This window comes from Rissa tridactyla, chromosome 9 (assembly GCF_028500815.1).
Source record: "Rissa tridactyla isolate bRisTri1 chromosome 9, bRisTri1.patW.cur.20221130, whole genome shotgun sequence".
NCBI lineage: Eukaryota > Metazoa > Chordata > Aves > Charadriiformes > Laridae > Rissa > Rissa tridactyla.
The window spans coordinates 23794915-23808943 of NC_071474.1; the positions used below are offsets into that span (position 1 = coordinate 23794915).

The following is a 14029-nucleotide window of genomic DNA, read 5'->3' on the forward strand; positions in this document are numbered from 1 at the left end:
GCAAATAAGCCGGTTACGATGCCTTCATTACTCGATACACAATTACCCAGTGCAGATACCCATGAAATCGAGCAAGGACAGATTGCCAGCACACACGGGCCAGAGCCCAGGTGGGTTTTGCAGTTGAGGTCCTCTCCATTTCGGGACGCGCCACCTCGAGCGGTGCTGCAGGCCCCGGGTTTTGGGGAACTGCTGACGCTGATGCTGTGGGGGAGCCCAGGGAGGAAATGGTTGTGGGGGCCTGGCTGAGCCCTTGCCACGTTGGTGGCCAAAATTGGCTCCATCTCAGAGAGGCAGAGGTATAAAGGAGAAGAGCAGAGGGCTTGTGGCCAGTTGGCCACCAATGTGGCAATGGCCGATGCCACCTCCCACAGGCAAGAGAGAGGGACATGGGAGAAAGTGCTCCAGGGCAATTTCCAGGTGCAGGTGGAGGGGAATCACCCTGCACACCCTGAGAGGGAGGGATGGTCCCAGCTGGGTCGCGTTGTCCTGAGCTGCTCCTGGCTGGTTGGGGGCCATGCCTGCAGCCCCCAGGTGTGCCCCATCTGGGCTGGGCTGCTGGGAGGGCCGCTAGAAAAGGCTCCTGAGCAGCCCTTTGCTTCCTGAGCTGGTTTTCCTGTGGTCAGGATGGGCTTTGGAGGCAGCTTGGGGTTGGTGGTAGTGTTGTTGTGCTGGGCGCTGGCTGAAGCGACGTCTTACAGCCCTTGGAGCTTCCCTCTGAGGGGGGACTCGTCTTGGAGCCGTCCCCGTGTGCCTTCCTTCTCCCGGCCCTCTCCCTGGGCATGGGTGGATGTCTCCCAGCTCCAGGCTGCAGCCCCGCGGCACCCTGTGGCTGTTCAGTGCCAGGAGGCGCAGGTGGTGGTCACGGTGCACAGGGACCTCTTTGGCACGGGACACCTGGTCAAGGCTGTGGACCTGACCCTGGGCTCAGCTGCCTGCTTGCCTGTGGCCCAGGGTGCTGGTGCTGAGAGCACGGTGACCTTTGTGGCTGGGCTGCACGAGTGTGGCAGCACCCTGCAGGTGAGGTGGGCTGCCGGGGTGAGGGGCTGCTCCCTCCCTGGTGATGTTGTGTAGGGACTGGACCCTCTCTGGGCTTTGACCAACTTTGGGTGGGTACTTGGGAACTGTGAAAGAGCAATGTGCTGTCTCGCTGCCTAATTCATCTGGGTGAAGGTCTCGGTCCTCAAAATGACCTGGTAAAGGTGGTGTCAGGATTTGGGGTGAGGAGGGATTCATCGGGTTGCGGCATTTGTCCAGTGAGGGGTGGAGTGACCGTAGCAGAGCTAGTCTTTGGCGTGTGGGCGCTCTCATGGAGCCCTGGGTGAGGAGCACACTCAGGAGCAATCAAGCCTTGCAGTGGTTTTAGGACTTGGCTAGATGGAAGTGGAAGCATGAGTACATGGGAGAGCTGGGTGTAGCTTGACACTTGTCCCTAGGGAAGTTCAGAGGGCTGGAGCCCCCCTGCTATGAAGACAGGCTGAGAGAGCTGGGGTTCTTCAGCCTGGAGAAGAGAAGGCTCTGGGGAGACCTTATGGCGGCCTTCCAGTACCTGAAGGGGGCCTACAAGAAAGGCTGTCTGCAAGGGCACGTAGCGATAGGATGAGGGGCAATGGTTTTAAACTGGAGCGGGGCAGGTTTAGATTAGACATAAGGGAGAAGCTCTTTGCACTGAGGGTGGTGAGACACTGGCCCAGGTTGCCCAGAGAGGTGGTGGAGGCCCCATCCCTGGAGACATTCAAGGCCAGGCTGGATGAGGCTCTGAGCAACCTGATGTAGTTGAAGATGTCCCTGCTGACTGCAGGGGGGTTGGACTAGGTGGCCTTTAAAGAACCCTTCCAACCCAACTGATCCTATGATTCCAAAGGGGCTTGCTGGGAACCTGCTGACCTGCTCAGCAGGAGAGCCGAAGGGCTGCCTGGAGCTGGTGTGCCCCAGTTGACCTGGGGGAGGAGGCTTGAGGACCCGATGTGGGCTCTTGCTGGAGTGCCCAAGTCCTTGAGCCTGACCTCCTACAGGGCTGGCACCTTGTTGAGATGCCAGTTCAAAGCTTCATGCCTCCCTGTGATGCTCTGGATCAGGAGTGTGGCAGAGCCTTTACAGCTGGTGCCCTGTGTGTCCTAGGCCAGGCAGTGCTGGGTATCTGCTGGTTCTGAGCTTCTGTCTGCCTCGTCAGCTCTCCCAAATCTTTCTTCCAGGTGACCCCAGACTCCTTGATCTACAAGACAAGTCTGTCCTACAAACCTAGTCCTCCTGGCAATGTGGTCATTGTAAGGACCAACCCGGCTGTGGTTCCTATTGAGTGTCACTATCCCAGGTGAGCAAGTGGGGGCTGTGTCTCTGGTGCGGTGGACCCGAGGTGATGGTGGCACCTTTGTTAATGCTGGTCTCTTGCATTTAGGAAGAGCAATGTGAGCGGCAATGCTGTCCGGCCCACGTGGGCTCCCTTCCGCTCCACCGTGTCGGCCGAGGAGAGGCTGACGTTCTCCCTACGCCTCATGACCGGTGGGTGCAGACCTGGCAGCCCCGTTTCCCTCGGGTCCCTGCTGCTGCCGGCTCTTGGCCACGTGCTGAGTGCCCAACCAGAGCTGTAATGGGGGCTAAAGTGAAACCTTGTTTGGTGGGATATGGGGTTGCTGGCTGCTTAGTCAAGAGGTGCCATGGGGAAGGGAGGGCAATGTGCTTGTGTCCAGAGTGACCTGTGGCCTTGGATCTCCCTTCCAGATGACTGGAGCACTGAGAGACTCTCCAATGGCTTCCAGCTGGGGGAAAGCCTGCACCTCCAGGCTGATGTTGCCTCTGGGGGCCACGTACCCCTGAGGCTCTTTGTGGATGACTGTGTTGCTACCCTGAGTCCCCACAGGAACTCCTCTCCCCGATATGCCTTGATTGAGCTCAGCGGGTAAGGGGTATGGTGGTGTCTTGGGGGTGCTGCTGCAGCTGGCTGGGACGTCCCTGACTTGTGACCCTTGTGCAGGTGCTTGGTGGATGGGAGATCAGAGGACACCACCTCAGCCTTCATCTCTCCAAGGCTGAGGCAGGACATGCTGCAGTTCACAGTTGATGCCTTCAAGTTTGCAGGAGATGACAGGAACTTGGTGAGCTGTGGTGCCTGCCCTTCCTCCCCCAGCATGGCCAGCAGCTGTGCTCTTCTGCCTGAAGACACTTACTGAACCTTGGCTGTGGGTTTAATTGCCCTTCCAGATCTATATCACCTGCCACCTGAAGGTCTCCCCAGCTGACCAAGCCCCAGATCCACTGAACAAGGCCTGTTCCTTCAACAAAGCCAGCAGCCTGTGAGTAGCTGGTGCATGTGGGGAGGGGACCAGCCTGGAGAAGAGGGCTTACAGGGAATTCTGTTTCAGGTGGGCTCCAGTGGAGGGTACTGGAGACATCTGCAGCTGCTGTGAGACGGGCAACTGTCCACTGTATGGGGGATCCTCCCGGAGAATTAACCCTCCATCCAGATGGCCAGGGAGGCGCCTGAAGAGAGGCATCCCTTCCAGTCGAGGTAAGGCTCTGCGTGTCCCAAACGTACCCCCACGGCAGAGTGACCCTCCGGGTTGGGGCAGCCAAGATGCTGGAAGACCTTTAGCAAGTGCATCTCCTCTTAGGGACAAACCTAACTCTTCTCCCGTGTCCTTGTGCAAGTAACTATGAGGACACTGAAAACTACTAGAAGAACTGCTCTGGCAGGGTCCACCCTCCTGTAAGCCCTGAAATCCAGACGAGGCAGGAATTAGCGTCCCTGTGAACTCCCTCATGTCCATCTCTTCTTAGGTGGGTCCTCCAGGGCAGCGGAGGCTGAAGTCTCGCTTGGGCCGCTAGTAATCCTTGATCCAGCTCAGGGACTGTGGAGTTCCTCGAGAGGTCTTGCACCGGCAGGGAAGACCTCACATGGTATGTGGTGCTTCTTGTTTGAGTGGAGGTGCCTTCAGGTCTCAGATGAAGGGGAGTCCAGGTTGATCTGGTCATGAATGCCCCCTGATGTCACACCTGGACAGGGATTTTCCAGTATAATCTCCAGAAGTCAGTCTGAGTGTTGTCTTCTCAGAACCCCCTGCAAGTTCATCCACTGACAGATGGTGGAAAGCCATTAAATGTGGAGTAAGTGTGTGATTTTTTTTTTTTTTTTTCCTTGTTTCTCTTCCAGGTGTTGCTGAAGGAGTTCCTGTGCTGGTCCAAGTTGTCGTGCTCACAGCAGCCACTGTGCTGAGCTTAACTGCTCTTGGATTGTTTCTTGTGTCCAGGAAATGTATCTGCCCTCCTGGAGTGTCACTGTAAATGCCCAACCCTAATAAAAGACAGTTGTTTCTGTCTTCCCCTTGTGTCCTCAGTGGGGAGGAGGGACAGCCGTCAGGCTTTGCTTGGGTCTGCTCAGATGGGAGTTGGGGTTGTGCTCATGCACCCGGTCATGAGTACGTCCTCCAGGTAAGCCGTCTCCTGGGCTAGCCACAAGCTCTAGGAAATGTGGACAGCTGTTGTCACCTGAAAGCGTCTCCCAAGCCGCAGCACTTGGGGATGGAAAGTGTGTCTCTGCAGGAAGCCTTTCCAAATGTCCAGTGCTGCTGCTGAGGCTCCCTGTATATTGTGTACCTGGCATGCAGTGCTGTGCATGGACTCCTAAATGTTTGCTGTAGGCAGAGTATGGCTTCTATTTTCTCTTTGTTATTAAAAGAGAGGGGACAAATAGAGAAAGCTATTGGTCCACCCGCTCTAAACAGACGTTTTTTGAAATATTAGGGGTAGGAGAAAGCCTTTAGTCAGTAGGTATGATCTAGATTCTCATCACCACTCCTCGCAAAAGCCTTGTCTCTGGTGTGCTGGAGGATCTGAGCCGCAGGGCCCTGGAGTCCTCATCACACTAAAATGGAGTCAACATGCATAAGACAAGCAGCAAAGCTGTGTGAAACCATTCTCCTTGATCTGTGGCTTCCCCTCCTACACAGCATAGCCTTATTCTGACCTCTTGGCTTATACTTGAGGTGTCTTCAGCCTGGTGGGATTCAAGCTGGGTATGAACTCTTGGTGTCTCTGTTCCTGATGTGGTGAGTTTTTAATACCAGTTGCACTTCTCAAGAATTTGAGTAACAGTGATGCTTCTCAAAAGTGGTTTGCTTACCCTGGGCTGGGGGCCACTTGTCAGTCCCAGAGGATGCCCTGGGAGCTGTGGTCACCTCCAGGCCAACTTGGAGGCTGCAGGATGCTCTTAGGCCATGCCTGCAGGGCCATGTGCTTTGCAGTGCTATCTGGGATTATCTACATTGCATCAGGTTAAGTAATTGATTTATCTGATAGAGTGCAGGAACCCTGTGCTCCTGAGTGCGCACAGCAATGGGGTCAGGTTCCTTGAAGCATGGCTGTGCCTTGGTTGGTGCTGGTGACCCTCGTGTGCTTCGCAGGGAGAATCCCCAAACCTGTTGCCTCCCCTCCATCCTTCCGGTCTGAACTGACTGAATGCCTCATGTTCTTGCTTTCAGTACCCCAAGAGAAGTCAAAGACCCGATGCTTGCAACAGAAAAGGCAAAAAGCCTTTTCTGAGTGGAGGAAACTGCTCCTGGCCCTGGATAAAGAGCAGAGAGGGGCAAAGTGGCATGGTTGACTCAGAGCAATGCCAGCAGCCTTAGTTCTCACGTTTGGCCTTTTGCTTTTGCTAGCGCCTTCTGAAAACTGCTGCTGTTAAAGGCATTAGCTAAATCTGGCAGCTGAAGGCTGGAAACAGCAAGTCTGCCCTGAAGCTCTTGGGCTGCAATCCCCTAGCCATTAGGATGCAGCCTAGTGATGCTGATTCTCCTTACAATACACTCCAACACAGCCCGAGTGTGGCTCCGGCCCTGCAAATGAGCTTTCCCCAGCCCTGAGAAATCAGCTTGGCGTTTGCACTCTGTGGCCCCGGCAGGGTGTGGAGCAGGAACCCCCTCCCCAAGCAAGCTGGCTTTGAAAGCCCAGGAATGATGTGCTTAAGACAAATGTGTTGTGTGTGTGGTTTTTTTGGTTTTTTTTTTTTTTTTGCTTCTGTTTTCAATGAGTTAAGCAGCTGGGCCAAAATAATCAGGTGGAAAAATGAGGCAGCTGTGTAAGCTTGCTTTCCTTTTTTTTTTTTTTTTTGGCTAAAATCTTTCCAGATCAGGCTGTCAGCCTTCATGTTTAATGCACAAGCTCCTTCCTGAAGGAGCTACAGGAGATTAAAACAACCTCTTTTTTTTTTTTCTTAATTTTTTTTTTTACCTTGACAGGGTGCCATGCACATGCTGAGTGTGTGGCCAGGCTGTGATGCTAGACTTCCGAAAGGCTGTTGGTGTTCCTCCCATGGGCACAGAGACCCTAGCCCCGTCCCCTGGCTGGGGGTGGGAGCTGGAAGTTGTCTTTATGGGCAGTCCCCCCATGCATGGTCCTCTCAACCATCTGTTTTGAGGCTCCTCATTAATCTATAAAGCTACTTTCTTCCCCCCATCTGAAGAAATCTGCCACCTGCTGCTCTTGTAACTGTTGTTCTATGCCACTGAGACTGCGCTTCTTTGGGTGTTGCATCTCCTGCAAGCTCTTCTGGCTGTGAAAGCTTGACATATGCTGCCAGCACCACCTCCTGTCCCAGACTTATCAGGAGCTTAATAAAAAAGCCAAACTTTGTGGTTATTTCTTTTTAATTCAAGCTGCAGACTTGTGACCTCCTCTGGTGCAGGCTCTATGGAGGTAACTGTCAGCACAGGACTTCTCCCCTCTCAGGGCTTCAGCATCCAGCTGAGGAGATCTGGCTGGGTTTTGGGCTCCAAGCCCTGTTGGATCCAATCCTACTAGCACTAATCCACCAGCCTGTGCTCAGATCCTCTTTTGAGGCCCATCTTCAGCAGGAGAGACTTGTGTTGGGAGCTGTTGTGCTCCGGGCTGTCCTTTCCTTCTGCTCTTCCTCCTTCCCAGCCCAGGAGGGGCTGCACATCAGCTACTGCTGCTTATAAAGCTGTTTGCTTCCCCTGGGGAGGCCAGCATGTGTGTGGGTTTTAGTATTATGATTTAACACAGCTACTACTTCTCTAATAAATTGCTAATCCCAAACCAACTTCTTTTTTTTTTCCCCCATGCTATTTACCAGGAAAACAACTCTCATAGGAGGGCCAAAGAGGAGAAGGACTTGGTGGAGAAAAAGGCGTCTTGGGGGGATGATGATCCGATTCAGGGACCAAGCCAAGGGATCTTGGCTTATCTGATGGATAAGGAATTTGGCAGGATTTTGCTGCAGGATGCTCTTAAAAGTTGGGCGGTGCCAGGTGCCACTCTCCTGTCCCCAAAGGCGGTGAGACCTCCTGCTGGAGCTGTAGCGGGTGATGTTGTCGGTTCCCTTTTCCTGTCTGGTTTGACACAACTGCCCGATGGGTGAAGAGAGGAAGTGCAGGGCATGTGATGCCTGACTCACCTGCTCTTCCCCAGCCGTGAGCCCCATCAACCCCAATCCCATAACTGCTGCTTCTGGACTTTGTTAGCATTCATCTCCCTCGCACGCAGGAGCATCCGTGTAAAGACTTAATTAGAAAGCTGTAAGATGCTGGCAGAACGATCAATTTGTGGGAATTAATAATGTGAACAAGGATGCATTGCGGTCATTCACTTGTGTCTCTGGCTTGCTGTAAGTGCCCAGTAATACGGAGATGTTGGTGACAGACTATAAGCAGCCTTCAAGGTATTAATTAAAAGAAAAATAATTTACCACGCAGAAGAATGCTCAGGTACTTCTTACAGGAATTTCAGGGTAAGAGTGAGCTGCTTGGTGTGTTCATTTGCAGATTTATGCTGTCCCATGGAAGTGGTGTGAATGTTGATGCCCACCTCCCTTCTGCACAGCAGGAGCTGCTCTGTCCACGTCCGCCTCTGGGTGTGGCCCATCTCTCATCAGACAACAAGAAAAATTAATGACAGGGTAAAAAAATGAACGGAAGACTTCCCCAGGAAGTGAGTTGGGGCTTGTAGCAACTCGCTTGTGCAAGCCAGCAGGGAGACTGGGTGGACTTGGAGGTCCTCTTGCCTGTGCCTTGGTGGGTGGCCTGGCCACATCCACGTGGGGTTGATCTTGGAGAGACAGCAGCAGCCCTGGACCAACCCGGACGCAGGTGCTTGGACAAGCAGGGAAGGGTGCACAAGCTTTTTGCATTGCTGTAGCACTCAAGGGCAGGCTGGAGATGACCTCCTTGGACATGCAGCAGCAACCAGGAAAAGGAGAACATGTTCATTTTAACCATTCCTAAACGTCTTGTTGCAGTACCCAAAGAATTTTTGTTGCCAGACAGCCTTCTCTCTGACCATGGTCTGCCCTTATCCTCCAACTCAAGGGGGTTGCAGTTTAATTTTTAAGAGGATATTTGACACGGCAAGACTTGAGGTTCTTCAGTTCAGCCCCACGGGACTATCCCCTTCGTGGCACTGCCGTCCAGCAGGAGGGACCGTTCTGCAAAGGATTAAAGGATTCCTGGTCTGTAAAGTAGGTAGCTTAAAAAAAAAAAAAAAAAAAAAGGCAACCAAAATTTCCAAATCTGATTGGAAACTCCAGGTTGCTGAGGCCAGGGTGTCATTTCAGGGGGGTTATTGTCCAGTTTCAAGAGGAAGGAGCCTCCCCTGTTATCCCGGAGCTGCCTGCCTTGCACTTAAACGCAAACCAAACCTGGTTCCTGGAGCCCTGCAGCCGCAGGGAGGTACATATGTGCAGCCCAAGGACGTCCTAGCCTTATTTATTGCCTTTTTTTTTTTTCTTCTTTCCCCCCCCTCCCCCCAAGCCAAAAGCCCTCTTGCCTTAACGCTGTGTGTGTGCATTGCTGCAGACCTGGTCATTTAAATAGGAGGCTGCAGGCACCCATGCCCTGTGTGCCACGGGCTCCGTTCCGCCCTCGTTTTACCCCTGTGAATAAGCTCCCTGATGTCTCAAATATCCTCTTTCTGCCCCAAATGTCTTCTGGACCTTGCCCCGCTCTTTCGGCTGCGCTTTGACCCGCCCCAGCTCAGGGGCTTTAGTTGTGCTCTCCCACCGCAGAAGTGTCCCTCCATCAGGAGCTCCTGGTGTCCTGTGAGCGTATGGGAAACTCTTCAAAAATAGATAAATATTCCTTTTACTGAAAAAAAAAAAAAAACCCCTTACGAAAATTACCCTCTGGTGTTTTTTAAAAGTTATCTTCTACCTTTTCTTCTTTAAAGCTAAGAGGGTGTGGGGAGAGGGGACCTGCAAGAGGGGCTTTTCCATCGTTGACATTATGTGGAGCTGGCTCTTGCAAGGGGAAACACCCCCCCCCCCCCCGCCACAGATGTGATGAGAAGGGTCCAGGGATTTATTTCTTGAGTTGTGTTTCTTCAGGCTGAGGATGTGGCACGAGTTGTGTCCTTTCTCAGCCCTCTGCGTCCGCACAGGTCTGTGGACGTTAGAGAGGACGTTACATTTTGATGCCCAAGTTTCTGCATTCAGCGCATACAAACTGGCAGCTGAGTATCAGGGCTAATTTCCCCAGGACCTACGCAATTAATGCCCTACCTCCACATGTTCGAGGAAATTTCTTCACCTTTTTTCTTCCTCCTTTTTCCCTTTCTGTGATGATCAGCAAAGCAGAATGTTATTCTAAGCCTTGCAATCCTGCCGGTGGAGCTTTTACCAAGCAGTGACCTTTAGAAGGGTGTTTCCTGAGCACTTAAATTGTTTATCGTAAATAATATCCATTTTCCCCGCATAGACCTGGAGAAGGAGCCGAAAAGGAAAATTTCTGATATCTCTTACGGGTATTTATTCCCATCTAAGCGAATAAAGCACTTCCCGAAGGAGCTGGAGTTAATTCACTTCTTGTGTTTTTGCTGCCAGAAAAAAAATGCGCCGCGGTGTAAATGGAGGCAAAGGAGCAAAAGCCATTTGAAAACACCGCCAGTAAATTAAAGTTTTGCTGTATTTGCTGAGATAATTTAGCGTAATTCCCCACTAATGAATTAATGCACCACTTCTTGTTCATTATAGCTTCCCTAATTTGATTGGAGCTCTAAGTGCTAGCTAGCTTCATTACCAGCAAATATTAATGTAATAAAGTGGGGTTTGGTGGAGTCCTTCATCCCTAGCGAGCTTTGTTCCCAGGTGATGTGCTGGGGAAGGGCTGGGAGGAGGAGGAAGGTCAGGGATGCTGCCCACCAGTGAGGCTTTGTAGGCACCCATCAGCTTCTGGTTGAGCAGCATCATCTCTTGGCAGCTGCGTCCAAAGGCTACGGGGTTGCTCCACCCTTGGCAGAAAACACCTCATTTCCCCACAGCATCACAGCCTTACAGGGAGGAAAAACCAGAAGCTAAAAAATACGGTCATTGCATTAAATTAATCCTCAGCTGTCGGCTCATCAGGGGAGCAGCCCCATCCCACCAGAGCCTTGGCTTTGCTTTTTAGTAGCTATAGCTTGCTCTTTAATAAATGCACTGTAGGAAAGGTAAAGAAGAAGAAAGCAGAGCGCAGGTGATGTTTGTTTCTGAAGACTGGTACCCAAGTGGCTCTGATGGCCACATGGGGGAAAACACCCCTCTGCAGCCCCTCATACTTCTTTTTTCATCTTCTCCCCCGCCATAAAGTTGCACCGGAGGCTTTGGCCAAGGCTGATGCTGGGCTGGGGGTTGTGTGGTCCCAAGGACCGTTTCCACCATCCCACCTGCATGGCTGGGGAGCCAGGAGGGACAGGACCGGCTCTGCCTCAATCATGTTCTTTGATGCAAATGGCTCCACGCATAATTTAAGGCTTACACCGAATAATCATCTCTGCTCCGGCTAAGAAGGGATGGGGAGGGACAGCTTCCTTTTTCAAGCCTTTTTTTTGTTTTTCTCTCCCAAAAGCGTTTCCTAAGTGCTGGGTGAAGAGATTTTTTTCCCACGCTGCATCAGGCATCTGCCGGAGCCCAAGATCTGGGTTCCCCCCAGCATCCCAAAGGTGTCCATGGGTGATGTCCCAGGGCACTGCATGAGCCAACCGTTGGGAAATATTTTTTTTTTTTTAATCCATTGTTTGAGTCCACAGGTGCTAGTTGTGAAAAGACACGTTTTAACATAAAGCTGAGATGGGGATGTAATCCCATGGGTCCAAGTACGAGGTTACAAGGTCCCAGACCTCATCCTGACATGTCCTGGGACTTTGGGCACATATTTCAACGAACATTTTGGGTTCCACCTGGCTCAGGTGGCCCTGGGGACACAGTTCTGCTCCCCTCCAAGGACGGCATTGCCGGGCCCTGTGGCAGTGCTCGTTATTATGGGTTGGCACTGACACCTTTGATTTTTTCCTGGGTTTTTTTTTCTTTCTCCTTCCAAGAGCCTTGACGTTTTAATTATTTATTTGGAGCGTGATTAATGTTTTGTCTGACGTTGTTCTGCCAGGGGAGCCCCGGTACATTTTGGTTTAGCAAGATCTAATTAAGAAGTCCCATCAAGCATGTCATCCCTTGTCTTACAAGTACCTCCAGGGCTCCTCTGGCACGGCTGCGTTTCAACAGGCTCAGCTGGACGCGACGGCTCCGAGGGGCCTGGGACTCTTCTGGGGGGTCCTGCCCTGCAAACAGGGGGTTCTCCAGCCAAGCACCCCTTGTCCCATGGTCAAGGCAAGACCCAGATTGCTTCTACCTCCAGGGCATGGAGTTAAGAAGCCCCTTTCGTCCCAAATTCCCTTTTTTTGGCTGCAATTTGGGGGGGATGCTCTACTCTTGAAAGCAGGATGGGGCCAGGCTGAAGCTGTCCGGTCCCCATTTTCCCACCAGGGATGAAGCGTGGGGTGATGACAAAATTCACCCACGGAGGTGATGTGACGTGGGGCCAACTTTGGCCCCTAGCACAGGTCTCGGAAGCGGAGGTGAGGATGGAGGCAGGCCCTGCGTGGGGCATGCATGTGCATGCGTGTGTGTGTGTGTGCATGTGTGCCCACTGCCACCCAGTGGTGGGAGAGCACCCAGCCATCACCCAGCAAAATGCATATTATAAGGCGAGATAACGTAATAAATAAATATACGTTTCCCGTTGGCGTAGCAGGCGCTGTATCCAGGTACTGGAAGACCGAGCTCCAGGAGAGGTGGCCACTGGAGAAGCAGATTTTGCTGGGCTGGAGGTGGTGGTGGAGCTGCCAGCTCAGCTCAGTATGTCAGGCAGAGGCCCTCACCCTGAGTCTGGCCTCCTGTGGCCTTGGGGACATTAAGTGGCCTGGCCAGCCCCACCTGGGACCCCTACCTGCACCCTGCTCGTGGCCCCAGAAGCGCATTTAAGCTCAGCCTGGGCTTATCGGTCCCTACTTGAGCTGTGCTGCAAGGATGCTGCTCTCCAGCCATGCCCATTGACCACAAACTTATCCCCACCTTGCCTTGGACCTGCCTCAGCCTCACCACCTTGCCTGATGCTCTGAGCGCCCTGTTGACATTGGTGTCCCCCTCATCCCACCTTGCTCCCTGGGTTGATGGCTCTTGCCCCACTGCTGAGTATCCATCCAGGCTCTCTTTCCCTCTCCTGGCAGAGCAGAAGGTTTTCTTCTGGTGTCCAGCCAACACCGCTCCATCCTTGGGTTATCAGCCCCGGAGAAGGTTGGAGCCCACGACTCCATCCATGAGCACGGGGAAGCTGTCCCGGCCACGGAGCGACTGGCAGCCATCCTGCGGCACGGAGGCCTCCAGCAAGCTGTGAAATTGCAGGCTGGCAAGTGCCAGGAGCAAACGAGGATTAATTAGCGTGCCATGACCACGAGTACCTGTTTCAGGCCCATGTCTGGCCGGGCTTATACATCTCCATCCTGTGGCTGCCAGGAAGGCTTGGCTGTCAGAGCCCAGAGAGGAGCATGAGCAGGGGAGATGCTCTAGTTGGGGCTTTAGTGCCAAATTGCATTGGGGTGGCTCCACAACCCAGCGCTGAGTCACCGAGTGCCCTGATATGTGGCTTGGGGGTGCCCCTGAACCCGCCTTTCTCCTCCAACGGGGATGCCCTGGGCTGGGGGCGAGGAGGCAAAGGGATGCGGGATGCTGTGGGATGCTGTGGGATGCTGCAGGGTAACTCCCCAGGGAGAGAGGGCTGGGTTTGCTTCGGGGTGCTGCGAGCGGCGTGGGTACCCTCTGCTCGGCGTGGGGCTCCTCGCCTCCTCCCCGTGCAGCCTTTTCTTGCGAGAAGATAACTTGCCGCCAGCGAGTTATCTGGCTCTGAGGCTGGAGATAAGCAGAGCTGGGGAGGATGCGACCCCCCGGCTCGCTGCACCGCAGAGCAAAATCAAGCTGGGAAGGTGCAGCTGAGCTGCGTCAGCCCACGGGGACTGTAGCTTTTGGGGCGATGCTCCTTTGCTCCCCTTGGATCAAAGCACCCTGGCTGGAGGGATGAGGATGAGGAGGTAAGAGCCTTGGCCGTCCCCTCGCAGGGCAGAAGATGGATTTAACTTCCGAGAGCTGGAAGGAGAGGCTGAAGGAGCGCTCGTCTTGCAGCTACAAAGAAGCATCATCGTACAAAGCGCCGGTACATCACTCGCAGTAATTCAGCTGTGGAACAGCGAGGAACAAATAAGACAAGATGCTGTACATTAGCAGAGGCAGGAGGCATAGCCTCTCCCTTGGAAAACAAAGCATTTGTCTTCCAGCCGCAGCGAGCGACCAGCCCCGAGCGGTGCAGGGGGGGGCCAGCTAAAAATCCAGGGATGTTTTTACCGGCTGATGAGCTACAAAAGGGGCTGGTTGTAGCCAGGGCTATGGGAAATAAAACCCATCTCTGGTGGCGGGGTGGGGAGAGGTTGCTGCAGTCCCCTAAGAGCAGATCGTAAGAGATTTGAGGAAAAAAGCTGCATCTATGTATGGGGACGTAGATGTTTTTGGCTTCCCGGGGCGGGGGTGGGATGAGCACAGGGACTCACAGGTGCAGTTTGAGCTCCCATACCCTGCAGAACTGGTCTTCCCAAAGCCCGAAACCGAACCGGCATTCTTCCTTAGGCTGGAAAATATCCTGTTATCCACTTTGATGGCTGCCTTTCATGTCAGCAAGCTCAGAAGTGAAGTCTCCAGGCAGTCGGGGGCTATTTTCAGCCC

General features: G+C 53.2%; 1 protein-coding gene across 1 annotated transcript; it reads left to right on the forward strand.

Moving 5' to 3' along the window:
* Positions 1-627: 627 nt before the first annotated feature.
* LOC128914962 (zona pellucida sperm-binding protein 3-like) lies at positions 628-4281 on the forward strand. Its single transcript, XM_054214694.1, has 9 exons — positions 628-1020; positions 2196-2314; positions 2399-2502; positions 2722-2899; positions 2975-3095; positions 3202-3293; positions 3363-3508; positions 3778-3897; positions 4151-4281. The coding sequence occupies exons 1-9, from the start codon at positions 628-630 to the stop codon at positions 4279-4281; spliced, it is 1404 nt and encodes a 467-aa protein (XP_054070669.1).
* The last annotated feature ends 9748 nt before the right edge of the window (positions 4282-14029 follow it).